The sequence below is a fragment of the Pinus tabuliformis genome, chromosome 5_2 (genome assembly GCF_031772625.1).
Source record: "Pinus tabuliformis cultivar Carrire ecotype Pingquan chromosome 5_2, CPIR1, whole genome shotgun sequence".
Classification (NCBI taxonomy): domain Eukaryota; kingdom Viridiplantae; phylum Streptophyta; class Pinopsida; order Pinales; family Pinaceae; genus Pinus; species Pinus tabuliformis.
In genome coordinates this window covers 401,585,969-401,600,395 of record NC_142306.1, presented here as the reverse complement: position 1 = coordinate 401,600,395, position 14,427 = coordinate 401,585,969, and the positions used below count along the sequence as shown (strand labels likewise).

At 36.5% G+C, this 14,427-nt stretch overlaps 1 protein-coding gene across 1 annotated transcript; it reads left to right on the top strand.

The window, feature by feature from the left end:
• Positions 1-2,081: 2,081 nt before the first annotated feature.
• LOC149159210 (receptor homology region, transmembrane domain- and RING domain-containing protein 2-like) lies at positions 2,082-8,125 on the top strand. The gene is made up of 3 exons (XM_089434230.1): positions 2,082-2,087; positions 5,706-5,871; positions 7,515-8,125. Exons 1-3 carry the CDS (start codon positions 2,082-2,084, stop codon positions 8,123-8,125), a joined length of 783 nt encoding a protein of 260 aa, XP_089290356.1.
• The last annotated feature ends 6,302 nt before the right edge of the window (positions 8,126-14,427 follow it).

Sequence of the window (14,427 nt, the reverse complement as noted above, 5' to 3'; positions counted from 1 at the left end):
CGCCTCTTTACTCACTGACCCTGGAAAAGCAAAAAGCACAACTTCCTAACGCCAACTCAATGGAAATAAAAATCCAAACCCAATTCAACCGAAATAATCGAAACCACAGCAGGTGTAGATTGCAAAATCAAAACCGCTTATTTCTGTACAACAGGCGAAGATTATATCGATTTTCCACGCTGAAAATAGACTTCAACGCTGAACATTCCACTTCGATTCAATATGGAAAGGTATAATGGTGAGAGTGCCGCACCAATTCTTCTATAAATATGTTTTAGGTTTTCTCTTCATGGGTCGGCACCGTATTTTTCACAACATTGAATGGAAGAGAAACATGGTTTTACATTTCTTAATTGCCGTGAAACATGGTGTGACGTTGCTTAGTTTTTTCATAACTGTGAATACTCGAGTAATTAAATAAATATATTAATAAGTAATAAATATATTAGTGATTAAAGAGTATAATTATATTAATTGAATAACACATAAAGAGAATAATTAAATTAATTAAATAAATACGTTATTTAAGAGATAAAATATATATTTAATAAAAAGTGTAATGTAATGTTAGTGATTTTATTGTTATTTATTAATAATTTTATTAATTAAAATTAAAATTTTGGCTTTTTCTCCAATTTTGCTAACATTACTTTAGTTTTACTTTTTATTAATAATAATGGTTAAAATTTATTTCAGATTTATATATTTTTATTGAAATCTAGTTAATTAACGATTATCATGTTAAATCAAAATTAATAAAATTAAACGTGTTTATACAAATTGAATAATAATTTATAGATCAATATTCTTTTACGATGAAAGCTCTAGCATAAATAGTCTTAAGCGCCTTTTCACCAAAGGTCATTATGTTTAGTGGTGCCTCTCTACATAATTAATATATAATTAAAATTATTTTATTATATATATATATATATAGATATATAAAATATTACATTGCTTTCAAAAGAAATATTTTATGCTCAAAGCATAGGTAATGAGATGTTAACAAAAATCCTGTGTCTCCCGAGAAACACCTTCCATTAGGCCCTTCGACTTGTTGAGGTATTTTTTAATTACTTAAGAACATAATCAATTTTCTTCACAACTTGAGTGAGTTTCTTCACAAATTGATATGGACCATAGAACTCGGGGCCTAACTTGTTTTTCCCATATATTTTTAACGATAATTGTTTGTAAGGTTTGAAACTTCACATACACCCAATCTACTTAAATTTTATTTCTAAACTACATTGGTCATCTTGCTACTTCGTGCGGTTTCTTGCAATATTTAAGTTTTCCTTTAGTGTTCGAGCAACCTTTTAGTTATCCTCAAATTGATTCTTTATTGTTGGAATTTTTATATTATTTATGGTTAACTCTTTCCATTTAGGGGGTGTATAATCATAGAGAGATTGAGATGACATTAGTTTTATTGAAACGTGATAAGTGGAATTCTACCACCATGGTGTTAGATGTAACTATTCAAACCATTTTTTTGTTAATCTCTTACAAAATGACAGAGATATGCTTCCAAACATCTATCGACAATTTCATATTGGTCACATGTTTGGGGTGGTATGCTAACCTCATGTTGAGGGATGTCCGCATTTGTTTGAAAAAAGCTTTAGAAAAGTTTCCTTTAAATTTGGTATCCCTATCACTCACAATGATCTTCGGAAATCCATGCAATTTGTAATTATTTTTGCAAAATATTTTGGCATTTTGTTTTGCTCAGTTTGCTCTCTTGTTCATCTTTCAGTGCGATTGATACAACTACTTTATTTATGAATCGTGGTAATTACTTGTGAATATAGATTATATTTCTTTTATCTTCATCAAACAATCACACTTCAGAAATTCAACTAATAACCATGAAATTAAAATGTATTTATCACAATGTGTGAGAGATAGAGATATGTGTGTGATAAGTCCTTTTGTAAAATGAAAAGGTTCGAGTGTATTTAATACCCAATATATACAAGAGACATGTTTCTTAAATAAAATCATATATCTTTGTAAATTAGATTCTAGTAAGTTTTCACACTCTCATATTTGTTAAAGTGTTGAAGATCACGTAAATAATGGCGGTGAGTGACTCTTTGTAAGTACATTTATTTACTTTTTGTTCCTATTACATATTTTATGAAAATACTTGCTTAAATTATTACGAGTAATAACTGATAGTAAATATGTTATTTACCATAGTATGGACTATCAAAGATCTTAATTTTAGGTTTTCTCGTTGATTTCCTTTCTTTTAATTTTCCTTATTTTGTTTTAAAATATCATTTTCTTTCGTGTTTGTACATAATATTATAAATACATCAAGGATTATGAATATTGACAATAATTGCATTCTTCAACACTCCCTCTTAACTTGGTAGGTATTCATAATGATTATCCAAATGTTTTCTATGTACATGATCTTTCTAAAACAAAGGTAAATCTCATCGATAACACCTTTATCTAAGTCAATACCCTTGACCTACATGAGCATCATCATAAATGTGTACCACAACTTTGGTTAGCCCTTGTAAATGATTGTACTTATTCAAATAGTCACCATGATCTGGTGGGTGTCTCACCTCTTGGTACTCTAACTAGTTCAGGGTGGTCATTTCCCACAGTCAAACGGTAGTGAAAACTGTTAGAGCTTGAAATTTCACCTCAGGCTGAGAAAGGTAAACCTCAAGGCAACATCAAACCACTTAGCCTCGTAGCTAGCCCTACGGGGCTGGAGAGGGCTCTCTCCGGTCTATCTCGGTGAAATCTTCAATGGATGAGATGACCAATAGGGTAACACTGATTTTAGGCTAGTAAACTGATCAAAAAGGTTGATTTGGGGTTTTTAGGGTTTTTGGTGGCAAATTGAGGGGATGGAAATTTTGGGTGCAGGGATTGGACACAGTTTCTGCAGGGGGTTCTTTAGGGAGAGGTAGGAGACAATATTGATGCATTTGATTGAGGTGGATGGTCAGGAATGACAGGTGAGGAGCTAAGGAGAGCAAACAATAACTTTGAATTCTCCTTAAACAGTAGAAAACATTGAAATTAAACAAACTTAAAAGCAGAGCATGACAATCATGAATTCTTACTTCAACACTTCGTTTGCTTAATGTGCAGAAGGAAAAGAAAGGAAATGATTCACATAACACACTTACAGGTACATAGAGAAACACACCATCAATACACGTAACCATAAGAATCCCAAAAAAGAATGCAAAACCCTGGTCTTCCTTAGCCAAAAATTGCAGAGATACAATGAATAATACAATGATAGCTTCTCCCTCAAGAGTCCAACCTTCCAACCCCTGAAAATGACTAAGAAAAATCATAATATAGGTAAGCCAACCTCTTCCCTTGCCTCTAGGGGTCGAGCTCATCCTTCTAGGAGCTGTTTCAACTAATTCTAAACTAAGCACTAAAATCTAGGCAGTCAAAACAACTTGCCTCTGTAAGCTAGGAAACCAATTCATTCATTTAATTTTCACCTATCTCATGAATGAATCTTCTAGAAGATGTACACAAGTGTAAAAGTGTCATAAAAGTACATTAATTACATCAAAGAGGATAATAATCCACCCCAAAAAGTCAAACAGGGTCAAACTGCGTTTTTCTGAGCTGTACACTGAAATTTGGAGAAATTTGCCTGACGGGTCGCGTGCCTCTGCCTGACAAGTCGCGCGCCTTTGGGACCAATTTTGGGGCACTTCCAGGTGTCCAAATTGAGCAATAGTAGGCTTGTTCGAAAGGTCTGTGAGTCTACTTTCCAACCCAACTGGAATTTCTGAATTTGGTGGTCATTTGCCCCTCAAAAATTGCAATCTCCCAAGACTGCTTTCTGTGTCTCAAAAATGTGGTAGAAAGTCATTTTTTGCTCCTTTTTTGACTTTCTGGAGGCCCAAAACTTCATAAAATCTCAAGTCCATTTATGAGCATATGTAACTTCTCATGACAAATCTGGAAATGCTGAGTTTTTGCAAAATGGAGTTGCCAGGATGAAGGGTCGCGCGGGGGGTGAGACCCGTTAATGGACAAAACCTATAAATTGCCTGAAAAATCAAAATTGACCAAAAATGTTCAAAATTTCTTGGGATTTGTGCTGTGGCTGGGCTATTTAGTGCCTTGGTCCTTCAGTGAAGCCTCGGGCAAGATATGGAGGGGATCGGGCCTCTTTCTCCTTTTTTGTGCCTTGGCCAACCGCCTTTGGAACATTTTCATCTTTGCCTTGCACACATGCATTCGGGCCCAATAGTGGTTTTTCATGTTCCGGAGCAGGCTCAACTTCTGGTGTTGACTCACGGTCATCACTTTGCTCATAGTCGGTTTCGGTTTCTGACATGGTTTCAAGAGCAAAGTGGCTGAAATGTACTGCTGTTTCTGCTTTGAAAACTGCTGATTAAAATGCTGTTTTAAGGGGACAAGGAGCACGAGGGAAATGTTAGGGGAGGGACACTTTTAAAGGGAAAATGGGAATAAATATATAAAACAGGGATTCAAGGGAAAAAACATTGCAAAAATCATTGCATATGCATAATTATATACATTGTTTACATGGGTATAATGAGAGGTAGGGTTAGGGGTTGATTCTTCATTTTTTAGGGAAAAAGGGGTAGGGTTTAGGGTTTTCACATATTTGGAAGGGAAATTTACATAGAATTATAAGGAATATGAAATGGGAGATTGAAGAAAAATGAGAACAATGGGATACCTCAAAACAGCATATAAAACCCTAGCAATTTGACAACTTCAAACCAAAAGCACAATGGAGACTTTCAGTTGCAAATGGAGACTTTTACAAATACAATCATGACCTTCTTGAACTGTAGCAAGCAATAATTGTTTATGATGGAGGGCCTACCTTGCAAAATTTGGCAATTTGTGGCTCCTTGGCAGCTTGCTGGTAATTTTCTGTGGAGGAAACATTGATGGGTCGCGTGCATTGCCCAACGGGTCGCGCGCCCTCAACGGGACGCGCCTGTGTAATTTTTACACTGCTGAAGGTGCCCTGACGGGTCGCGCGCCCTCAACGGGTCGCGCGCCAGGCTCAACGGGTCGCGCTTTTGCAGGAGGCTTTTGGAGGCCTTCCCAGTGTCAGAATCAGGTGCAGGATAGCTCGTTGGAAAGGTCTTTGAGTCGGAGGTATTGACCCAAATTATGGTGCTTAAATTGATGTTGTTGATTTACCAAGTGTCAAAGTTGTTTGGCTCAATTATGGTAATTGGTTGATGCTATTGGTTTACCATGTGTCTCAATTGTGACCAGATTATGGTGATGATTTGTTGTAACCTTTTTCTTAGAGAAATTTGTCAACAAAAGTACATCTGTCTAGCCATTATGAATACCTCTCTAGCTAAGAGGGAGCGTTGAATGTTATAGCTATGGCCTGTCTTCATAATTTATATTTAGCCCTTGTAATTTATAAAGAATTTGTAAGACATGTTTTTCATGCCATTTTCATTGTTTAGCCCTTAAAAGAATTAATAGGAGACATGTTCTTCATGTCAGATTTAAAAGAAAAAATTTTGAAATTTAAAATTTGAATTATTGGCTCCAAACTTGTCAAGTCAAGTAGACCCCATTGAAGAGACACACCCATTCGGACAAGCAAAGCACTATATATAGAGCATTCAACCTCCTCTACACTGTACCATTCGACTTCACACAAGACAAGTAATATTCTGGGCATCTCGGTGAAAGCGTAGGATGGATTTGTAGTGCAGGACGAATTGGTGCTGCAGGATGGATTTGTAGTGCAGGACGAATTGGTGCTGCAGGACGAACTTGTAGTGCAGGACGAATTGGTGCTGCAGGACGAACTTGTAGTGCAAGACGAATCTTTAGTGCAAGACCAAAATTCTGGGCAGCAGGGTGGAGTTTCTGGGCATATTTTGCGAGACCGAAATTTGGCTTAGGCAGATCAGAGAGGGCAGAAGTTTGACTTGACAAGAGGGCTGCTTGACCAGATTTGACCATAGCATTGTTGGTCAGTTTGACCTCATAGTTGACTAGCTGCATTAAGTGTATCTCTTGTTGAACTGAAGAATTTCTCTAAGGAAAAAGTAGCTGAGTTTTCCCCCAAGTGGGTTTTCCAAGGGTAAATCTTGTGTTTTCTTTGTGCATTGTGATGTTTATTGTCCTTATGCTTTTATGGTTGAATTTCTAAAGTGTAATTGCTTAATCATAAATTGGAATTGTTAAAAGAAGATCTACACCATTAGAAGTAATTATCAGTGTTTCAGAAATTTGTGCTTGTATCTATTGCACTTGAAAAATCAACATGCATGAGTTGAGGAAAATTCAGCTGGGTAGAGATCGGGTTTTTTAGGGCAGATTTGCCAGTTTTAATTTTGCTGTAAAAATGTTATATTTTCTCTGTGGGCCATTTTCCCAGTAAGGGAGCCCCCATTATTTGGATAATAAAAGTGAAGAGTAATTGGTGGTTATTTGCTGTGTGAATTATTTCCTATGTGTGTACTTCTGCTATTTAATTTTCTGTTAAAAATTTCAGTGTGTTTACCTTTAGTAATTGCAGAAATATTTTCTGGTATAAATAATTGCTCAGAATTAAAATAATATTTATAATTAAGAAATTAACATATACCAAAGAAAATTTTTTGTACATTGACTAATTTTTACTGCCATTCCGGCCTTCCTTTTATAAATTTTGGGCACACTGCATACACATCATCATGTTTAAATATGGAGAAATAATCAATGTCTTTATATATTATTGCTGCAGCGAATACATTCACAGCGGCCTGAGATAGGCTACCCAACATACATATACCACTTTTGACTTCACATAATGTCATTCTTATATTTATAACACATATAAGTTATGGTAGTTTAACCTCCTAACTTCTAAGCTTAATATTTACTGCATTCTATGTCACGAAAATATGGTGACCATTCACCATATTACGCAAAATTGTTTTGTGTTATACTTTTTAACACTTAGCCATCTTTGTCATGATTGGACTTCTGTTTTTATTTTTGATGTTTTCAACTTTGGCAATCAGTTTTTCATGTAATTAGTAATTTATCAGTCTGCATAGTTTTAGGGGTAAAAGCTTGAAAAGGATCTTATTCATCAAAACAACCACAGTCTGTAATTTTTTTTCCTGCAGCATAGGTTGATTGTTCCTTTCCATTGTTGTTCAACATAAAATGAATCATTGAATGGCTTTCGTTGGATTTTCATTTGCGAGCATATTGCATATGCCCTATCGATAATCATTGTTTTAGTATTATTTTCATGGTCAAATCCTTTGCCCCTTCGCATTTTCCTGCTCAAAATACAGTGAATACTTACAAGCTAATGGGATGCAAGTTGATAAATGTATTGAATATGCAAATAATTAAGGTCTTATTATGTCTTCATGATTACCCTCATGGTTATATGCTTAAGTTCTCTTTTTTGTGTTTATATCTCTATTTTATCTCAAATATTGAATGATAGATGCCTTGACTTCTTTCTATTAAGAATTTTTGTATAATTATTTTGGGTTCAGTGTCAGGAGATTCTGCTGGCGTTCATATCCATGCTGTATTTGTGACGAAGGAAACTGCAAATGTTCTTCTGCAATATGTAAAGGATATGGATACAGTATGCTATATTTTGCCAGCATTCGAAAACACTGCTTGGTCAATGATGGCAGTGTCTTTCTTATCGCTTCTTGCAGTATCAGCTGTATTGTTGACATTTTTCTTTGTCCGGAGGTACCGGATTCGACATTTCAGTTCAAGGTTTTTACTGAATCGTGAGGCACATGGCTTGAGTAGTCGTGAAGTAAAGGCTCTTCCTGCTGTTACATTCAAAACACGAGATATAAGTGGAACTGATACATTTGCAATCTGTCTAGAAAGTTACGAGGTTGGCCAGAAGCTTCGTATTCTACCTTGTCATCACGGTAAGCCTGACTTTCCACACCATCTTTTTCTGGCATGTATGAATGAGAAGCATATGTCAGAAAATTGTATAAAAATATTTAGAGACAATAAGCGGTCAATTTCAAGAAATGTGTCCATCTCTGTGGAGAAACAGGTGAAGGGAATGAGATTACGTCATTTCTTATATGCAGGCCTAGAGTGTGCAACTATCTTTTTTGACAAAAAACTCTAAAGCTTATTATCTTCCACTCTCAAACTGTCAATGTTATTGATGCAAACAAAGTCATAGAAGTAATTTTGGCCAAAAACATCTAAGGGAGGGTCATATACAAGATAATGGAAAGTAGGTTATCATGTTGTAAAACACCAAACGTTGTTACCATCTATTAATGTCAGTGCTGATACAGTTATTTCTTGTTGCTATTATACACCTGCGTCTGTGTGGATACACTTGTATGTTGTAGCAATATTGTTCTACATATGTTAACCATGGTGCTAGTAAGGTTGTTGGCTCAATGGATTTTGACTGAATTTTCAAGAGAATCACTAGTTGTAAAGCCTACCTTTGAGGATATATTGCAATGTTTTATGCCCTTCTCTAGTTTCTTCCTTCAGGAGCTTTCAACAAAGAAACTCAGGTATTGTCTTTTCGGCATGATGCAGAGTGAGGCCTCTGCATTCATATTAATTTTAGTGTGCATGTTTATAATGTGATACTGCACTGGGTGTGCATATTTTTAGATCTTCAAAATACTGAACACATTCGACTTATTTGTAAATTGCATAATGACTATATAAGAAAACAGTACCTTCGGAAAGAGGAATCAGTTTCATAGAAACACATTATGCAATTTTTTTAGAATTTCAATCTATCGGATTGCTTAATTAAAAAGCTGCCTAAGATGAAGATAAAAGGGGATTCTTTTGGGCTCTGACTATGAGACATTTGTTTAGAGTCGAGAGACACGTTGCAAAAGTGTGTGTGCACTGTGTATTGAAAAATGAAGAAGATAAAATTAGGGAGCAATAAGGGAAACTACATAAATTGAAAGACAAAAGATAGGGACAAATAAGGGAAACTCTATAAATTAAAAAATAACATAAACTTACCATGATACTAGGAAACTAATACCACTAATGAATGGTGATTCAATGAAATAGCGATAACATATTCGAATTTAAAGAAATGAAACTCTAGCAAATAATTATTTTTGTCCATCCTGGTTGAAGGGAAGAAAACTGGTTGAGCGACACAATGTTGTTTTTGGATTTTGAAAGGTTTTATGGAAAGAAAAACCCAGAAAGTATCGAATATTAGAGATCCCAAGTTAAATGTAACAATGCATTGAAGAGCATTTTACATGATGACAAGTGGAAGAGTCCACAAAATTAATGAAAGGAAGTTGGAAGATGAGAGTCGAAAGACTTGATGTATTTGTAAAAATGAGTAGGAGGAATAGACTTCAAATAATGGCCCTGTTCAGAAAAAAATTCTGCCACACAAAGCACTAAATAATTAAGTTACGGGAAGATAATTACAATGCTCCCTTTGAATGAACTGAAACATTTTTTGTAAGGCCATTATATCTTCAATGCTCCCTTTGAATGAACTGAAACATTTTTTTGTAAGGCCATTATTTTTTCACAAGCATTGCCTTAAAGGCTTTAGACATCAACATGTTGGCAACTCACAAAGGGTTGTGTATTCACAGATAGGCTAGGTCACTTACAGATGTTCCATTCTCTTTGCCTAGATTTGTTATCATTGGAAACCTTTTCCTTCGCAGCAATGATTATGTTTGCGTTGAGAAATTTCGCTGCAGCCTAACCTAGACAGCTTTCAAAAATAGCTTACAAATTGGGTAGTTTTTCCTCACTGGAGGGGTGTATTCAAGAATGTAACTAGTGTCGGTCTTCATAATTGTATTTGAGTCATGATGTAATATATTTGTTAAAAGGAAAAATAAATTTTATTGTAAAAAAAATTGACTTATTAAAGCATGGGTTTCATGCTTGGGTCAATGGTCAATATGTCAAAGTACCCATTGTGTGCTCTAGGTTTTATTGAGTCAAAGTCAAAAATCATTATGTAAAAGACCCTTCTTGGGCTCCCTATGTCAAGAAAGAAAAAATATTTTTATTTTTTGTCTCTTCTCCATCAAGTCAACTTTGCCTCCTATCAAGTAGGCCTCTTCAATCTTCAAGTCGGCCTAATGAAAGGATGCATCCACCTTTGAAGAAGCTATATATAAAGGAGCATTCAATCTATTGAAAAACCAACCATTCGATTCTGTGGAAGAAAGAAAAAGGGAGCATCGAGAATTTTAGAGAAGTTTGTCATATTGCTAAAAGAAAAGATAAAAAGAAAAATGGACTGAAAAATGGACTAAAAATTGCATTTGTACGACAACTCCCTCTGCATCTGTGCTGCTGCTGGTCCTTTTTCCCAACACTGTATCTGCACTGCAACTCCCTCTGCGTCTGTGCTGCTGTTGGTCCTTTCTCCCAACACTACATTTGCACTGCAACTCCCTCTTCATTCGTGCTGCTAACACACTACTTCTGAAAGGGGTTCTTTACCATCTGCATCTTTTCCCTGAAATAGTCAAATTTTGACTTTCCAAGGGCCTTGGTGAGGATATCTGCCACTTGCTCTCCTGTAGAACTGTAGCTCAACTGTACAGCTCCTCGTTGGACATAGTCTCTAAAAAAGTGACAATGGATATCAATATGTTTCGACCTATCATGAAATACTGGATTCTCAGACAGTTTGATGCAACTCTGATTATCACACATGATCCTGGTCGCCTCCATGTTTCTTCTGAATAGGTTCACTAGTAGTTTTCTAAGCCATATGGCCTCACACGACGCTGTGCTTGCTGCCATATATTGTGCCTCAAATGAGCTTAGAGCCACGGACTTCTGTTTCCTACTACACCAGGGGTCATTCCTAATCCAATGCTGAAATAGTACCCAGAGGTACTTTTCTGATCCACTGAACTTCCTGCCCAATCTGCATCAGTAAATCCACTCAACCTGATATCCTTCCCCTTGGTGTATAAGAGCCCATAATCAACTGTTCCCTGTAAATATCTGAGAACGTGTTTGGCTGCTGCCCAATGTGCCCTCTTTGGTTCCACCATGCACTGATCGAGGGTGTTGACAGCATAGCAAATATTTCGCCTGGTATTGACCAGATACATTAGGGACCCTATGAGCTATCGGTATAGGGTGGGATCGACATCCTTGTCTTCTGATGCATCAATCTTCTTCCAATTGGTGATCATTGGCTTAGCCATAGGTCTAAAGTCTCTTATCCCGAACCTTTTTAGGATGTCTGTAGCATACCTCCTTTGCCCAAGGAAGATATCTCCTTTCTGCTGCCAAACTTCCAACCCTCAGAAGTAGTGCATTCGTCCTAGATCCTTCATATCTAACTCTGTGGCTAGATTCTTCTTGTAGTCCTCAATGAGTCTTGATGATCCTGTCAGAAAGAGATCAACCACATATAATACTATGATAAGTGGCTCATTCTCTACAACCAGATAGTATAGATTCAGATCCGCGTTACTCTTGACAAACCCCATCTTATACAAGTAGCCATCTATTTGACCATATCCTACAAATTGTGTTAATATTTACATTATCTGAAAATATTGAGAAATATTGGTCTAAAATAAATTTATGATTTCCATTATTCAAATTCCCCACTTACCTTCTCAATTTGAATATTGTGTAGGATATGGTCTCCTTCCATTAATTCAAAATATATTTATTCATTCACATACCCCAATGTACCCTCACATTTACTAAGGAGAAGACATGGTCCTCTCCATGTAAGCACATTTCACATTCCCCAATGTACCCTCACAATTAATTGGGAGAAGACATAGTCCTCTCCATCTTATCATCAATATATATTTATTCATTTCACATTCCCCAATGTACCCTCACATTTACTAAGGAGAAGACATAGTCCTCTCCATCTTATCATCAATATATGTTTATTCATTTCACATTCCCCAATGTACCCTCACATTTACTAAGGAGGAGACATGGTCCTCCCCATGTAATTACACTTCACATTCCCAAATGTACTTTTCAGATTTACTTGGGAGAAGACATGATCCTTTCCCATTAAATTCTCAATTTTATATTCATATCACAATTCCAAATGTACACCTAGCTTAGAAGAGAAGTCAACCAAGGATGGGTGAGAGTTAATGACATTAATGAGAGGTGGTTGAGGAAAGAGGGTATAAAAGGGAAGGGGGAAGGAAGAAAAGGGGAGTTGAAGTTTTGCTTAGGATTGTGGGGGTTGGTTGTGATTGTTTGGCCTTGTTATGATTTTTGGGAGACCTTGGAAACCTGTGGAGGTTTCTTGGGTTTGAGAGGAGGAAAGTATCATTATCTAGTTTTGCACATTCTTCTTGAGGACACACTATATCTGGTTGGACTTGGGCACGGAGGGCTAGGGAACCTGTGGAGGTTTCCTGGGCTAGGAATTTATTTCCTAGTTGGCTGGGAGGTAAAATCCGGTTGGGTCGGCCAGAAGGAGCATTCAACTGGAGCTATCAGACAAAGGTATCTTCATTAACCGCCGGAACAGGTATTTTTCCATGGACTACTCTTGTTAAGTTGATATCAATGGAATGCTCACCTTAATTTATGTTGCTTATGATAAAATGATTAGATGTTAAATGTTTAAAGCTATGTGAAAAGGTCAGCAAGCTCCTTTTATTATTTATAAATTAACAGGAAAATAGATATGTTAGTGTATAACGAAGTAAAGGCTCTAATAATAGGATTTAGGTTCCTACACATGGTATCAGAGCTTTAGTTCATAATCTGGGCCAAAAACCCACTAAACCCAAATTCCGCTGTAAGAAATTGGTAACCCTCATAAGGACTCACAATTCTAATATATAGATTCTTCAAATTTGCCTCCAAAGCCCACCTTGCACCCATTTACAGGTCTTAAATTGCCTCATCATAAACCTGATTTCTGGACTTGAAAATGCGGTATGAGCGCCTCTCCGAGTATGGTATCAGTGTCTGTCTAACTATTTATGAATTTGCAAACATAGAGAGGCGAGTGGCGAAGATATAGAGTCCAGGTTTAAACAATGGAAGTTATTAGAACCCCGCATTATTTTATGAAGGGCAGCCATTTCTTGTTGTTAATGGAGAACCTGATTGAGATGAAAAGCCTTCGACATCATGGATTCTCAGGGCAGAAATCAGTGATTTCGTGATGAAATTGCGCTGGTTCGATTATCTGCTAGTCTTCTCCAAAACGAGCGAATAGAAATTTGAGGTGGGTAGCACTCCTCCCGCATGTTTTGTCATGACAATCAATAATGCAATCAATGTTGCAATCTATATTAATCATGAAAATGTATGATATGAGTGGCTGTCTGTTGTCTGTGAATCTGGTTTTTGTTTGCATTAACTCTTTATGGAATAAATTTCCCATATTTCATTGCCTGCCATGGGTAAGGTAAAAATAGAAAATTTCCACACAATTTATGGCATTTGTTTGCCTGCCATGTGATAATGCGAAGTGGAAAATCACCGCACATTTTCAGTTCCATTAACATTTTCAGTTTCCAATCTCGGATCAAGTTAATCTCAAACACCAAGAGTCAACAGAGTTTGTAGATCTATCTTCCAGAGACACTGTAGATGTTCCAAACATATCTGGAAATACAAGAACTGTCATTAGGGAAGATACATTCGCTCAAATAACCTCGCTGAATAATTAATATTTCATCAATTCAACGTGTGTCTACCCACCCATAAACAGAGAGCCTAGTAGTCTCCAATGCCCATATTCTCCTGTTCGCCATCGAATTCTCTATTGAGTTTTGATACCAATTCAGTGTGAATAGAATTAGCTGTGCGTTTATGTTCTGTTTTGATACCAATTCCGTGTTCAGAGAGTGAGCTTTGCGTTTTTGTTGAGTGTTTTCTGTTGTTATCAACAATAGTGGGCAGAAAAAGAAAAACCAAGAGAGAATAAACCTGCTGAGAAGAAGCCCGTTCCAGAGAAACTAATTCAGAGTCTTATGATCAAATGCGAAAATGCTAGGACATATATGGAAATAAAATCAGCCCCTTCGAATGTTTTCAATGGCCCGCCCCGCTCCTATACATCACCAGACAAAATCAGAACTACTCTGTTTCTGCAGACAATTTGTCTGCCTACGGATGCGAACGATATAAGTCTACCAGAGCTCAATGTATAGTCGGGATCCTCATAGTAGGATCTATCCATGACTCCAAGTCTCCTTTCTGAAGAAAGATAATCTTGATCTTACCAAGATAATAGGGATCTCCTCACTCAATCAATAATGATGAGTCTAGGTGGCCCTCCAATGTACTGAATTAAAAAAATAAAAAAATAAAATAGATCATTGACTTCCACCCTTTCTTTAAAGGAAGATATCAGCTTCCTCTTATATGCGAGGATCTCAATACACATCATGGCTCCCTTTGAACATCAGAAAAGCATGCTTGTTCAGAGCATATCCA

What these genes read in the sequence shown, in the direction of transcription:
- LOC149159210 (XM_089434230.1), top strand. An exon ending in CCAAAATTCTGGGCAGCAGG is followed by an intron (nt 5,872 to 7,514) that starts GTGGAGTTTCTG and finishes TTTTGGGTTCAG; the next exon opens with TGTCAGGAGATTCTGCTGGC.